This window comes from Squalius cephalus, assembly GCF_949319135.1.
Source record: "Squalius cephalus genome assembly, chromosome: 18".
Classification (NCBI taxonomy): Eukaryota; Metazoa; Chordata; class Actinopteri; order Cypriniformes; family Leuciscidae; genus Squalius; species Squalius cephalus.
In genome coordinates, this window is record NC_137139.1 from 27,409,934 (window position 1) to 27,426,754 (window position 16,821).

Genomic DNA, 16,821 nt, shown 5'->3' on the forward strand with positions numbered 1-16,821 from the left:
CAGACGCTTTTATCCAAAGCGACTTACATTGCATTTCAAGGTACACATTTTACATTCTTATCAGTTCTTGCTTTCCCTGGGAATCGAACCAATGACCTTGGCTCTACTGTTTGAGCTACAGGAAAGCTGTAAACCATTTTATTTTTAATGTTATCTTGTTTATTTTTGCATTACATTACCACCCATTTTTTGTCAACAGTACAAATCCAATCATTGCACGCTTACGATGATCAAATCAGTTATTTTTTATCACGTATGGCCTGGAAATATTCCTTTATTTAAAAAACTTCAATCTGATGTAATTATTGATGATTGCATCGTAAAGCAAGCTTTGTCTAATTGTAATGCTCTTTAATGTGATCGGTTGTTTGTATTGTATTATTGCAGTTCTGTAATAAAATAAGGTGATCAGACTCTGATACAGTATGGCTTGCGCGCTCTCCTTTAAATCACTGAATATGTGTCGGAATCAACACCATTTTTCTTTGTTTCACAATACTCAATTAATGATTGTAAACTGAGTGGTGTCTTTAGAAGAAGTATCTGTGCTAAATTTCACAAATAAAAAAATCCCTATGAGCCATTGATACAGGCTTCAGCGGACGTTTTTTCACTTTTCGAACACGGAAGTGTGATAAAGGCCTGTGATTTCAATAGAGAGAGGTATTCAACTGTATTCAGCAATTGTTCAGCAGAGATCAGAACATCTTACTTTGACTACATAGTTGAATCGCCGCACATCCTGAATGGCACTGGAAAAGTCCAGACGATTGAAGGCCTCACCAAGCGTACAGTACCCATGTCTCTGGAACAACAAACACACGGAAAAGACTATTGGCAGAACTGTAAAATATAAACAATGACTTATAGCTTTGTGTGACTTATGTTGTTTATTTGCTACTTTTTGAGTCTTGTACGTGTTGATGCTAAGACATAATTCCTCTCACCTCTCTCGTACTCTCCTTCTGAACGTAGATCCATCTCTCCTGGAACAAAACTAAGAAAAAGGATCAAATATATTTAACCCATATATTACATCCTTAAAGGGATAGTCTACCCAAAAATGAAAATGACATCATCATTTAGTTTACAAACTTGTATGACTTTCTTTCTTCTGTTGAACACAAAAGAATATATTTTGAAGAATGTTGACACAGTTTTGATTCCCATTGACTTCCAATGTATGGACAAAAAATACAATGGAAGACAATGGAAACGGAAACTCTTTGGTTTATCAACATTCTTCAAAAATATCTTCTTTTGTGTTCAGCAGAAGAAATGCATACAGGTTTGGAACAACATGAGGGTGAGTAAATGATGACACAATTTTTATTTTTGGGTGAATTATCCCTTTAACTGCTTAGGTTTTTATTTACTACTATTACATTTGTAATTACACAGATCATAGGAAAACTTGATTCTGATTGGTCCAATATAGCATTCTGTGGTCATATATTTTGTATAATGACCACTAAACTGTATAATTGCCCATTATCCCAAAAAACTATAGTTCACTTTTACAATTTTAGATCATTGTTGTGATAAAGTATGAAGTAATTAAGCATTATGTAAAAATATGTACTAACTATCAATTATAACACAGCTCTGGAAAACTTAATTCTGATTGGTCAATTATGTGTATAATGACCACTGAACTTTATAATGGCCCACTGTTCCAGAAATTCTAGCTCCCTGTTAAAGGGATAGTTCACCCAAAAATTAAAATTCTGTCATCATTTACTCACCCTCATGTTGTTCCAAACCTGTACGAGTTTCTTTCATCTGTTGAAGATATTTTAAAGAATGTTGGGAACCAGACAGTTTGACTTCCACAGTATTTTTTCCAACTATGGAAGTCATTAGCTACCGTCAACTGTTTGGAACAACTTGATGACAAAATGTTCATTTTTGGATAAACGACCCCTTTAAATTTGAGATCATTGTTGTGTGATATATTTTTGTATAATGACTGCTAAACTGCATAATTGCCTATTCTCCAAAGAAACTCTAATTCACTTTGAAATTTAAGATCATTGTTGTAATTAAGTGTGAGGGTGATGCAATTAAATATGATGTAATATTTACACTGTGACTTAGTGTTGTTGTTGAAAAAGTCCTTTTTTCTCTTCTTGGCAGCTACTTCACAGACATCTCCCACGTAGACATTCTCCTTGTTGTCGTTGTCCAATCTGGAGAGTTAATAAGGTAAAGTTAATCATGACAATCCCAAAATAAGCTTTAGGCATTACGTTTACATTAAAGGCATCTAGCAGAGGCTCCTATTCAGAGCGACCTACAAAAAGTATTATATCATGTGATCAACAGATGGCAAGCATGCAATTTAGACTGCAATTTAGACGCTGCTAAGAGTACTAACTAGTAGACATAAACCTGATACCGAATGCAATAAAACCTTGTGCAAATAAACAAGCCAATGCAAGTTCTTTTTAATTATTAATCCCAGTCTTGCTGAATGAGGCAAGTCCTTATGATCTGAAGACGTTTTAGCTTACACAAAGCACACAGGTGAGTGTTCGGTCTTTTGTCTAGTGAAATTTAACACACAGACAAAGGATGCAGATTCACCCTAAAGCCATCCAAATAACTACTTGCATCCCCACATAGCAGAAGCCAGACAACCACGTTTCCTCAGTCTGACCAACCTCAGGTCTGTGTCCATGACAGCACGGTCAGATAAAGACTGTGTCAGTATTTTGTGTCTGAATACACACAAAACCAGTTTGTGGGTGTCTGTTCTACGCTACTTCAGACAATAACCACAGGCGGTCACAATAACACAGTTCTAAACACGGATACCTGACTTCCCACACATGACACATACACACTTCCTTTTTAGTTTGTTTCTCAACGCTTTCTTTGGGTGGTGTAGCCTTTGTGGTTAAAGCTCGGGGGTGGAAACTGAAAGGTTGCAGGTTTGAACCTCAAAACTACCAATCTAGATCAAGATCCAACAATCACTCCACATTATATTGATATAATTCATAGCATTTCTTACTCTTCCAAGCCAAGTTCATTGATGTTATCTCCCAAGTTGTGGCTGAAATATTCAAAGCGCTTCCAGCCATCCTCAGTTTTGATCCAGCTCCAGCCTGGTGATCTCCAGTCTTGGCCCAAGAAAGGCATCTTCTTCCACCTGCTCCAAAAACCTGAATACAAGAGACTCTTATCTCAAACCATTATAACACGTCAATGGATTTATCATTATGATCTGATCAGACAACACACAATAACAGTCATTCAAAGCTTAAAAAGCCTTTGTTCACAATCTTGATGTAAAACATTATCTTTGAAAAAACAAACATGTTGCATTTTGATGTTAATTTTTAAATTGCATTTAAACTCTGGCTTCTGTACCAACTACGTTACTGTCAACAAATTTTCTCAAATGCAAAGCCTGCCAAGAACGTTATCTTTCTAAACGTCGACAAAACACTAAAGACAGCTTAAGTCTCTACCTCTATTGTTATTTTAGGCGCAAAGTAATGTATTTGCATTGATAACGGACGTATATTTAACTTTACTTACAGCGATTCCTTTGTTATGGTGATAATTTTCTGCTTTTCGTTGAATATTGACGGAAGTAAACAGTCAGAAAAGCGGAATGTAAGACACGCCTCCCTCGATTGTGATTGGCCATCGTATTTGTATTTATTGTGTTGCTACCCGGAATTCCCAAGCTGATTGGTTCGTGACGCTGTCGATCACTCGCCGATTTATCCCGAGCTCTCTGTCTCCGCAGCTTCTTACACGTGACACAGACGTTGCACATGTTGTCATGTTTTGATTTTGTAATGGGGGAAGGGAAATGGATAGAATGACCAATCATGTTGGATAATAACATCACAAAATAAACATTTCCACTGCTTGGTTTTGGATAGAAGTATAATATAGGCTAGGTTTATTTGTCACCCCCTCAGCCTGCAGTGAGTACAGAGCTTTATGAGAGAAAACAGAAAAAGAAAAATCGAGTTAAAAATAAAATTATTAAAATTAATGCACAGCAGCTAGAAAAAGAAAAAATGTCCATCAAGTCTTATTAAAAGTGTATTTTAATACTTAATTACTTATACTGCATTTTTAATACTGTATTTATATTCGATTTATTTACCTATGTAGCCTATTTGTTTGAGTTTCATTTACCTTGAAGTCTTACCCGAAAATTACAGTAGGCTATAGTCAACATTTGAAGGGAAACATTTATCAAAGTTGTCCTACGACAAGAAAGGGTATTGTTCAAAATTTATATAACTTTGATGAAAGGTTTTGATCTACTTCAAAATGTTGACTACTGTAGTTTTCAACACCTGGCACATAGAAAAAAAACCTTGTCCTGAGAACACATTGCAAATAAAACCTGCCTTCATTATACTGTACAGTTGACACTTGTCACTGTGCTTTCTTTGTGTTCACTTGTTTACTCAGTATTGGATGTCTTTATGTTTATATGGAGGACAGAATTCACAACAATTTCCCAACAAGCAGTAATGACTGCTACAGACAACAACCATTTATGGTATAGAGGTTTGACTCAAAGCCCTTACTGATATATCCTTATGTGACATCTGACTCATATTTGTGCGAGGTAAAAACCCCACCTAGATGAAAGTCCAAACCGAGAAGTGTTGCCGTAAGAAAAGTTACAGTCCACCCATGCTGCATAAATAATCATTTGCATGCATATAGCAAGTACTTGTTGTGTGTACTTGTACTTGTCGCATGTTGTGTATTGCCAATGAAGAATGGTCTCCTTATAAGACTGACTCCTGGATCATTTGAACAGAATGGACAACAGCTAAATTGTAACACTGTTTGAAGAGTATTTCGTAATTCATAATTATCTCAACAGAGACAAATTCCAAAAACTCATCGGACAGTCATACATCTTTGTTTTTGATGCGGTTTCAGACAAACTTGTCAGTTTGGATTACAGTTGAATGAGTGGGCTAAAAGATTAGAATAATTCTCTCATGCATTCACAAATAACAGCTTTTCCAAAATCATTTAAAGTAGTGTAAATGCCACGAACACTCCCTCTGCAAGATCTAACCTGCCATAGTCTGCTTTAGGAGGCCAGAGGGGTAAGTTTTTGTGTGCATGCGAAAACACTGCATTCAACAGAAGACTTTTTTCTCTCAAATGTTCAGTCATGTGCGAAATGACGAAAAGAAGCATAGGTTCAGTTAGTTAACATTCATAAAATGTGTTTTAAAGTTGTTTTTATCATTATAAATATGCATTTATGATATTACTATAGACCTACATTATCTAAACTATAACTTATCCAAAAGTAAACTGCACTTTAGATAACAGTGCTAGAAAAGTAAGAAAGTAAGATTTTACTGACTGGTATTCATATTTACACAGCATTTTTACATAATTGTGTAAGGTTGTTTGACTCAACAGCGCACACACCTTATCAAGTTACTTCAAACACAATTGTATGCCATTTCCAAGGCATAGTGAGTCAGGGAAGACATGAGTAGACAGTCAGGATTAAGTCAAGATAAACAGACACCTAATCTTTGAACTTGAGTGACAGTGGCACAAATTATACACACCCACATTGGATGTGAATGTACTTGCTTTTTGTCCATCGCTTCCGCTGTTACGCAACAATGGACAAAACGGCTTGTTTGAAGCCATATCTTTCCATGTCTCAGGACCAGGTGTTCCCTTCTGCATTCCTGACAGGCTTGTATCATGGCCTGTTTGACTTAAACAACTATTGTATTATGTGCAAAGGCATGCAGTTTTCACATTCAACGAAAATAAACTGCAATGGAATATAAAAACACAACTTTTAATATATTATATATTATAAAATCAATAAGTAACATGACATCTAGGTAGGATCAAGTACTGGTATATACAGTACAAAAGGTTTAGCATTTAAGAAATGTTCATGTCAACAGAAATTACACACAGTCTAGCTGCTAAATAAAGTATATAACTACGTTCAAAGTTGTGTAAATGCTTGACAAACCGTTCTAGACCTTATATAGCAAATTGTTATCAACTTATGTTTTCAAAGAACAGTGGTTTCAAATTGTAGGTGTGTAATTTATGTAGTAAAACAAAATGTTCATCAGACATTATTTTATCCACTCACAAAAAAACAACACCATCCTAAAACCCTTTAAGAAATTTTAGAATTGGTGAATTAGCAGATTAGTTGAACATGAATGGAATGAACATGTCAGCCAAATCAGCCAGGCATACCTAAAAATAAAGGTTCCGTGTAGGCATTGATGGTTCCATGCAGAACCTTTAACATCCATGGAACCTTTCAATTACACAAAATGTTCTTTAAATAGTGAAAAAATGGTTCTTTAGATTATTAAAATGTTCTGCATAGCCTACTAAAAAATTGTTCTTTTAAAAAATTATCACTGAAAGGTTCTTTAGGCAACCCAAAATGGTTCTTCTAGGCTATATGGCATCTCTGCAGAAACCCTTTTGGAACCTTTATTTTTAGAACGTGCCTGGTTGCTAGTTTTCTGGTTGCCTGAAACGTTCTCAAACTATTTTTTTTCTAATGGTAACAGTTAAGGGATGTAATCGGCTAGTATTATTTAAATCAGGTAGCCGTGACATTATGCGTTGTTGAGCACACACAATCGTTTGCAGCCATGACCCATTAATCCAGATCTCGAAGAACCTTTCCCGACTCCGCTGCATTTCTGCAGCTGTAAAGCCACTTGATGATCCGAGCGTTGCGCTCGATAACTGACAACCCTTGACGGACAGTCTCCTGCAATTCCTCCTCATGCAGGCCGTCGCTGCTCCTCGAGAATGCGTCATCTGACGTCGAGACGCTGATGCTCCGCATTCTGGAGCTGAGGTCGTCCGAGCGCGCGGAAAAGTTCTCCTGGCCAATGGAATCAATAACGTCACCCTCGAGCCCGCAGTATTTGAAGAAGACGTCGAAGTCCGCGAAGTTTTTCGAATAGCGTGAGCTGATGTCAGAGCTGGAGCGCGCCACCCCTCTCCGGCTCTTGCGCTCCTGCTCTTGGGCTCTAGTGACTCTCCTGTGAGGAGGAGGTCCTGGCTGCCCGTTTGAGATGGGTAAAGTCACCTGAGTGGACTCTTTCACGCAGTCCTCACGTGTGGCGCAAAGCGCACGCTCCTTTCTGTCGTTTACCTCAACGTCAGATTCACGCGCCTCAGAAAATGCGCTTGTCTTGTCTTTAAGAGAGAATAATGACTTTTTATTAAATCTCCTCCCGCCAGGCAACCCTCTCATGAGTTCACACTTCTGTCTGTATAATAAAATCGAGTCCGGTCGTTTCTTCGAGCTGCTACGTCTTACCACATTGCTGTCTTCTTCAGGCGACGGTATGTCCTTGACACCAACATTTGCGGCGTTCCTAACGGAACCGTGCCCGTTTGAAGACCCTTGACTGCTTACGGAGGCAGACCCGATGCTGGCCACTTGTTGGCTTTTTACATATTGAGGTTTAGTGGCTGCCAGCCTCTCCACCGCACTGACGCGTCCTTTATTCGCCTCGCTTTCTCGCTCCAGCTGTTTTCTCAAAAACTCGGGCCCCTTCACAAGAATGCGCGACGCGTCCACGTCGGCCGTGCCCGTGCCTTGCGTTTTCTTCAGCATTATCCAGTCTAGTATTGTGTTAAATCCACAACAGTGTCGCAACTGTTGCAAAATGTGTTGAGGGGTCCGATATAGTAGGCTAGGTTGACGAAAACGCACATGACGCACACCTTTACCTGTTCATACTTACTTACTCCACCCACTAACAGGTCAAGGCAGCGCGAGCTCGGCACGAGAGATTTAAAGGTGAGGAATACTGCCAGGAAACTTTAAATGTAACTTGTAACTTTTTTTTCAATTCTCTTTAGGAATATTGTATAAGAATAAATTAAACATAACGAATTTAGGGGAGGCTGGAACTAGTGTAAAAAAGTAGCTGCCTTAAATTTTTAAGTAGCCTAGGCTACAATCAACTTGTATGTTTAAGTTATTTCAACTTGAATTACATTAAACTTTAAAGGAAGAAAAAACTCCTATAAAAGCTTTGAGTTAATTTTGAGTTAAAGCGATGTGAAAACATTTTGTCATAACTTATTAATCAAATCATTTTTTACAGTAGGGAATATTTCCCATGGAGGGAAAAAATACAGTTCATCAATCCTTTGTGACAGCACATCTTTTTAAAGGATATCATACTTGACTTGATTCTTGTTTTTTCCTCAACATCTGTTTATGCATGTGTGACCTGATTCAATCATATTTCCTCCTTTTGTGCAGGGTTGTAGAGTCAAAGTCAAACAATGGAAAACGTTTTTTTTGACAGATCTGGCTTGCTGAACTTTTGTTTGGTGTATCCTTGTGTGTGGGACTGAAGTCATGTAAGTGTTATATCATGTGTCAATATAATGAAAAGAAGCAACACATGCAACGCATAAAAATATTCTACAAAATTAGATAAATGGCAGAAAGACATTGGGAGGAGATCTAGATGAATGCAGGATCTCCATGAAACCAGTAGATGGCAGCAGACTAGTGGAGACTATGTGCTGTGTGTGTGTGTGTGTGTGTGTGTGTGTGTGTGTGTGTGTGTGTGTGTGTGTGTGTGTGTGTCCGCGCGAGAGATCACACATGATGACCTGCTGTTATACATAATTTCTGAATCAATAAAATAACTTATAGTTGCTCTGACTTTCCTAAGCCATCAGTCTAATGATTTTCACCTGGCAAACAATAACAACTCATGGCCAGTAAGCAACCACCCAAAACACCCTAGCAACCGCATAGCAACACATCAAACACCACTGTAACGACATCATATCAACACCCTGGCAAGACTTTTCCCCGGCTGGATTTCTGTGGAGTGTTTGTGCATTGCTCAATGTGCAAAATGCACTAAAATGCTGACTTCAGAAAGCAACTTAAGTGAAGCCCAGAATTCATTTCTTAGCTCAACCAAGTCAGAACCAGGAATTTGTGCGGATGTAATTTATGTGTTTCAAGGGGCCTGCTGTGCAGTAAGCTGGAAAGTACCAGATGAGATATATTATAGAGTGAGACTCATTATCATGTCAGTCTGGCCTGAAACACGTGGACATTTTTAAATATTCATGCATGCTGCATCTCAAACAACCCATAATAACAATAATTGTATACAGACTCAATCAACACATTGATAGTGGAATGCAAATCCTAAAGCCCACAATGAGAGTTACTCCAAAAATACAGAGCCCTCTTCATCATCATGAATTTTAACATGTGAAACCGCAACAGGACAAATTACAACCAAAACCACAAGCTTCTAACTTGTTTACACATCTCACAAAGCAAAATGTCCGTTCCACACCTAAGGATCGTTCAAGGTTTTTCTGAACAAATATGAATGATTCCAGACATGATTTCTGATAGGAAACAGCAATGTGGTTGCATGACCTCCAAGGTTAATCATTTAGGTCTGGGGTGAGTTATGATTATGTCTCTTAACACACAACATTACAATTTATGTCTTGAATAATGCGTCAGTGATGTGCACATGACCAAATGAGATTTTATTAGAGTTCACTTACAATTTAAGTGGATGAAGTGCAGACAAGGAAAGTTCAAATGGGGAATAAATTTACTTTTTTTTCATTTAATCAAATCTGACAGGCATTTCCTGAAGACGGCATATTGTGTCCGTATGCAAGGCTGAGGATGTTAACGTGAAGACATAATTAATGAAAGTTCATTATCGAGAAGTAAACCTTAAGAAGATTTGTGTGCGGAGCAGCTGCAAACCAGCTGAATTTGAATTTGTGAATACAGCATGTATACGCTGCAGTGCAGAGATCAAGATGTATAGATTAATATCTGCATGGCTTGTGTGCTAACGCTAAAAGTTTGGGGGAAAGTAGTTGTGATAATAATTCTGTTCAGTCAAAACAGAATGACTATGTCAATGGATATCAATTTTGTTGTTGTACAGAGAAGCTGTGCTGGATTTCTCAGTAGGCTGGATTCATCACCTCCCAAAGTTTGGCATTGCTTGTGTTACTGATCTTGGAATATGGTTTTCATTATATCTCTCACCAGTCATTCTCTTTGACAGTGTTATGCATCAAAGCCAAAGGAGGAAAGCTGATACCTAATATACCACATATATGACATTTACTTATCTGCAAATACTGACATTTATGGGAATCTCCAAATTGTTACCTTTATACTATGCATTGGAATCCCACTCACCTGTTTTGGGGTTTTTAATGTTTTTGAAAGAAGTCTCTTATGCTCACCAAAGCATTTATCTGATCAAAAATACAGTAAATTTGATTACAATTTTAAATAACTGTTTTCTATGTAATGCAATTTTATTTCTTCATGTGATGACAAAGCTGAATTTGTAACACTCCAGTCTTCAGTGTCACATGGTCCTTCAGAAATTATTCTAATGTGCTGAAGATGCTCAAGAAACATTTATTATTATTATCAACACTGTAAAAAAATTCTAACCTCCCCAACTCAAAATTTTCTAGTGACTGGTCACATCTAAATTTTTCAATTGGCCCAAGTGAAATTCTGTAAATTATAAAATTCAGATGTGACCAGTGACCAGGGATTGGAAATTCAAAAGAATAGCACTTATTTTATATATTTTTTGTAACATTATTAAAGTCACTTTTGATCAATTTAATGTATAGTTGCTAAAAAAAAATAAAAAAATAATATATATATATATATATATATATATATATATATATATATATATATATATATATATATATATATATATATATATATATATATATATACATATACTCACCTAAAGGATTATTAGGAACACCATACTAATACTGTGTTTGACCCCCTTTCGCCTTCAGAACTGCCTTAATTCTACGTGGCATTGATTCAACAAGGTGCTGAAAGCATTCTTTAGAAATGTTGGCCCATATTGATAGGATAGCATCTTGCAGTTGATGGAGATTTGTGGGATGCACATCCAGGGCACGAAGCTCCCGTTCCACCACATCCCAAAGATGCTCTATTGGGTTGAGATCTGGTGACTGTGGGGGCCATTTTAGTACAGTGAACTCATTGTCATGTTCAAGAAACCAATTTGAAATGATTCGAGCTTTGTGACATGGTGCATTATCCTGCTGGAAGTAGCCATCAGAGGATGGGTACATGGTGGCCATAAAGGGATGGACATGGTCAGAAACAATGCTCAGGTAGGCCGTGGCATTTAAACGATGCCCAATTGGCACTAAGGGACCTAAAGTGTGCCAAGAAAACATCCCCCACACCATTACACCACCACCACCAGCCTGCACAGTGGTAACAAGGCATGATGGATCCATGTTCTCATTCTGTTTACGCCAAATTCTGACTCTAACATCTGAATGTCTCAACAGAAATCGAGACTCATCAGACCAGGCAACATTTTTCCAGTCTTCAACTGTCCAATTTTGGTGAGCTTGTGCAAATTGTAGCCTCTTTTTCCTATTTGTAGTGGAGATGAGTGGTATCCGGTGGGGTCTTCTGCTGTTGTAGCCCATCCGCCTCAAGGTTGTGCGTGTTGTGGCTTCACAAATGCTTTGCTGCATACCTCGGTTGTAACGAGTGGTTATTTCAATCAAAGTTGCTCTTCTATCAGCTTGAATCAGTCGGCCCATTCTCCTCTGACCTCTAGCATCAACAAGGCATTTTCGCCCACAGGACTGCCACATACTGGATGTTTTTCCCTTTTCACACCATTCTTTGTAAACCCTAGAAATGGTTGCGCATGAAAATCCCAGTAACTGAGCAGATTGTGAAATACTCAGACCGGCCCGTCTGGCACCAACAACCATGCCACGCTCAAAATTGCTTAAATCACCTTTCTTTCCCATTCTGACATTCAGTTTGGAGTTCAGGAGATTGTCTTGACCAGGACCACACCCCTACATGCATTGAAGCAACTGCCATGTGATTGGTTGATTAGATAATTGCATTAATGAGAAATTGAACAGGTGTTCCTAATAATCCTTTAGGTGAGTGTATATATATATATATATATATATTTTGACTGGTATAAAAAGACCAGTTATTCATCACATTTTCCATACAACACATTTAACACAGAGTGATTGTTCAAATTATTCTTTATGTCTTTTTATTCATTTTTTAAATCAACTTTTTCTTATTTTTCATTCCTTTTTTATTTTTATGTTCTTAAATGAATGGACTTATACATATCTTTTTTTCATGAACACGTAAAGCACTTGTGTTAAAAAAATGGAACTTAATTTATTATTTTCTATTCAGGAGATTTTTTTTGCAGATGAAAGTTGCATCGACAAGGGCAGACATGTGAATGTACTAGTGTTTGTTTATAGGCTACTTTCATACTGATGTTGATAAAGTCATAGATTTAATTCCTAGAAGATACTGTTAAAATGTATATATTGAATGCGCTGTGTGGTGCTTTGTTTAAAAGTGTCTACCAAATGAATTTATGTAAAAAAATATTGTAAAAATAACACAACAAAAAAAACACATCGTATGCTTACATTACTCCATAGATTTATGTTACATTACTGCATAGATCCTATTGGCCCAACTCCATAGCCTTTACACTCAAAAAAGTGCTCATGGGCATTCATTGGATGAACATAAATCACTCATTTTAGATCAATTCAAATATTATACATTTATAAGGAGATGTATTTTTGTTTTTTGGAAGAAATGTAAATTACCTAGGTTGTACATGTAATGAGAGTGAATTTACTTGGATCAATGACTGAAATTTACGTTTGTGGCCTGACCACGCCTACTGCGCGTGTCACTGAGAGCTGTGGACTGTGTTCGAGAAACTTTTTTTGCCGCCATTGATTGGAGTCGAGAGAACTTTCGACGGATCCTGCTAAAGTTGGGTGAGTAACGTTATTCAAGACATTTCTTACAATAACAATGCAATTTCATACCCAGTTACAGTTAAAAAAGTATTTTACCCCCTATGTACACTTTGTTAGGCGAAGCTGTATTCCATGGTGAAAAAAAAACGTTTCCGTCGTTGACATTGAAATCAGTAACTTAGTTTTACCATTAGCTTTAAGTCTGTGAGATGTTACAATTGTCTGTATTCTGAGGTGTTTTGTTTTGTGTATTGTTTAAACTATAAGAATCTCATTTTCTGGTGATACAGTAAGGAAGCGATCGCATTACTGACAGTTCTCCGCACTTTGCAACGGTCGTGATATGACGTCACATTCTGCGGCATCTTTTTTAAAAGCATAAATTCAGTAATATATAACAAATAATGATATGTATCTAAAATGTAAAAATATACAATCTACTCCAGTGATGGGTCGTTCATTTTGAACGAATCTTTTACTCAGTAATGAGTCGCCAGAGTGATTCGAAGTGCGTTCCAATCGACCGTATAGTGGATTGTAACAGAGAGCATTCCGCCATCTGAGTGAGATTCGAATCCAAAGGGAGCGAACATGTTTAGTTCGAAGGGCACTGCGAGCCATGCTGCGGACGGCATAGGGAATAATGGAACATCCATAGAGAGGTAAATGCGCACCGTGTCACCATCAGTCAGCACTTACAATGGTCGACTGGTGGACCTCTTTCATATGATTATGAATGGGTATAACAAAGTAAAAGTGTCCAGAAGAAGCTAAAACTGTAATTTTTTTGTTTGTCTTTATTTACCTGAGGAATGTATTATGAGGCAGCTACAATGCAATTATTATGACCATGGATTAAGAACACATTCACATGATTAACTAATGATTAACTAAATCAACATTAATTTTCATATTGCTTGCAGGCTCATCAAAGTCTCTTCTGCAGTGCCCAAGGAGTTGTTCAAATAAAGATATACAACATTTTGGCTGTGTTGGATGAGGTATGTTATATTTAAGCTATGCTTAAACACATGTAAATATGTATATCCAATTTCTACACATGAAAAGCTATTTCTTAACTTTTGTGTATTTTTTTCTAATATTAAAGTGTTAGTTCACCCAAAAATGAAAATTCTGTCAGTAATTACTCTCCCTCATGTTGTTCCAGCCCTCGTAAGACTTTCGTTCATCTTTGGAACACAAATTAAGATATTTTTGAGGAAATCTGACAGCCGTCTCACTCCTTCAAAAGCTTCTATGTTATTTAAGACAATGTTTTAAATAGTCCAAGTGATTACAGTGGCTCAACTTTAAGTTTATCAAGCCACGCAAATTTTTAGCATCTTTTAGTGCGCAAACAATATACCTCTAGGTTGAAAAATCGTCAATGCAAGTGAATGGGAGAAAATAATTATTTTCTGGTCCCGTTTGAATTGTGCCATGAATGTGAACATATGTTGTCTGTGAATTTTTTTATATAATCTTTCGTGTGAAGAATGCTACAATTTAGCGGGTAGAAGTTTGATACGGTTAGACTTTGTGTGAGAGCACTTTGTGGCTACTTTGTGACTACAACTCTTCGCTGCTTTCGACGCGTTTGAAACGTCACCATCATTCGCACACGGACACTAGCTCACGGATCCCGCTAAACATGGCTGTGTCTTTGGTGCACTTCACCGCCTTCTTTCAGGGAGAGGACAAAATCGTTGAGGTTGGCGAAAACCACGGGTAAGTCAACTTTATGGGGTGACGTCACATAGGCGACATGTAGTCTTTCTCATTATGTCTTTTCCACAACTGCTAGCCGAAGAATCATACCATACACTGTCAAACTCGTAACATGAAAAGTTATATAAAAAATTCACAGACAACATATGTTCACATTCATGGCACAATTCAAACGGGACCAGAAAATAATTATTTTCTCCAATTCACTTGCATTGACGATTTTTCAACCTAGAGATCCAGCGGGGTTTTACAGAAGGGGCGGGACTTACCAGCTTTATAGTGCAACAATGCAGCGCTTATGTGTTGTATGTCACATGCATCACACACATGACCAGCGTCAGCCAATAGTGAGCCTACGTTCTGACGTACAACCCAGAAGCGCTGCGCTGTTACACTATGTGAACTCACTCAGATGCCCACATAGAAGAAAATGAATAGTTAAATAAAGTTGTTATTTTTGTATGTTTTTTGCACACTAAAAGTATTTGTGTCGCTTGATAAACTTAAAGTTGAGCCACTGTAGTCAATTTGACTATTTTAAACATTGTTTTTACTAACTTTCTGGTCTGGCAAGTTTCAATTACAAAGAAGCCTATGAAGGAGTGAGACAGCCCTCAGATTTCATCAAAAATATCTTAATTTGTGTTCCGAAGATGAACGAAAGTCTTACGGGGTTGGAAAAACATGAGGATGAGTTACTGTACGTTCACATGGCCGCCGGCGAGTGCGGCAAAATTCACTCCCGCCGCCCTGCCAAGGACGCTGGAGAAAGATTCGGGGACGCTCCGATGCTCTGACGTAGAACCAAGGCTATCTTTTGATCCAAAATACCACAAAAACAGTAATCCACATATCCAGGATCCACATTCTTTAAATTGTAATTTATTCCTGTGATCAAAGTTGAATTTTCAGCATCATTACTCCAGTCTTCAGTGTTACATGATCCTTCAGAAATCACTCTAATATGCCGATTTGCTGCTCAAACATTTATTATTATCAATGTTGAAAGCAGTTGTGTACAATTTCTTTTCACGATTCTTTGAGGAATAGAAAATTCAAAAGAATAGCATTTATCTGAAATAGAATAAACATAATATTAATAACATAACATAATAAATGTCTATATACTGTCACTTTTGATCAATTTAATGCATCCTTTCGGAATATAAAAGCTTTTATGTGACACTGAAGACTGCAGTAATGATGCTGAAAATTCAGCTTTACCAACACAGAAATAAATTGCATTTTAAAATATATTCAAAAAGAAAAGTTATTTTAAATTGTAAAAATATCTCACAATATTACTGTTTTTGGATTAAATAAATGAAGCCTTGGTGAGCAGAAGAGACTTCTTTTAATACATTTATATATATATATATATATATATATTTCTGTTTGTAATGCAAGTTTAGTGGGATGTTTTGTTGTTTTGACCATTACACACACACTGTTTGTGTTTCTTGTGTTCTCCAATTTCAAGGATTGTGAGAAGGCTGAGAAAGCAAGCTGAGATGGTCTGTGGATCTGTGTGGTCCATGCGGAGGGTGCACAACAACCACCAAAAGAAGTGTCAATTGTAATTCAGACTGTGCTGTGTGCCATCACTTTGCTTATGGACATAATTTATTCTCTGGATCTGAGGTACCCATCCAACCTGCAGCATACTTTCGAGGTCTTTCAAAAACTGAATCTGGATGGACAAAGGCTAGCTGAAGATGTTTGGTTTGAGTAGATCAGTTTTTAGTTTTTTTTTTTTTGTTTTGTCTGCATTTCTGTTATAACTGTTTATAGCATTATGAAATGAATAAACTGTTTGACTTGCTATTTGATTTGTTTGCTTTTTTGGTGTGCATACTGTAATGGCATATTTTTAATGTATGCAACAATGTGAAAGACATGCATGGAAGCAATTCTATGATCAGCACAATATAGTCAATTTTGAATATTTGCCATTCTGTTAGACCTATAGAAAAACACATTGGTCAGTGTAATACATAAGTTATATTTTACCCTGGAAAAATTACATTAGTTCAATGTAATACAGTAAGTTTGACTTTCAAGGAAAATTACATTAGGTCAATGTAATACAGTTAAGTTTAATTTTCAAAAAAATTACATTAGGTCAATGAAATACTGTTAAGTTTAATTTTCAAAAAAATTACATTAGGTCAATGTAATACTATTAAGTTTGATTTTGAGGAAAATTACATTAGGTCA

At 37.0% G+C, this 16,821-nt stretch overlaps 2 protein-coding genes across 3 annotated transcripts in view; both read right to left on the minus strand.

Annotated features, from left to right (window-relative positions):
- The window catches only part of fbxo25 (F-box protein 25), a 13,939-nt gene extending 10,291 nt beyond the window's left edge, over positions 1–3,648 (minus strand). For both annotated transcript variants that reach the window (XM_079848223.1, XM_079848222.1), the window contains exons 1-5: positions 3,547–3,648; positions 3,017–3,167; positions 2,086–2,189; positions 948–997; positions 713–805 (exon numbers count right to left, since the gene is read on the minus strand). In XM_079848223.1, coding sequence (XP_079704349.1) covers positions 713–805; positions 948–997; positions 2,086–2,189; positions 3,017–3,144 — 375 coding nt within the window. In that variant the 5' untranslated portion in view covers positions 3,145–3,167; positions 3,547–3,648. The remainder of the gene's footprint in view (positions 1–712; positions 806–947; positions 998–2,085; positions 2,190–3,016; positions 3,168–3,546) is intronic.
- A 2,227-nt stretch (positions 3,649–5,875) lies between these two features.
- On the minus strand, positions 5,876–7,761 carry fam110c (family with sequence similarity 110 member C). Its single transcript, XM_079848224.1, has one exon. The coding sequence runs from the start codon at positions 7,628–7,630 to the stop codon at positions 6,659–6,661; it is 972 nt and encodes a 323-aa protein (XP_079704350.1). The 5' UTR covers positions 7,631–7,761; the 3' UTR covers positions 5,876–6,658.
- Positions 7,762–16,821: the final 9,060 nt, after the last annotated feature.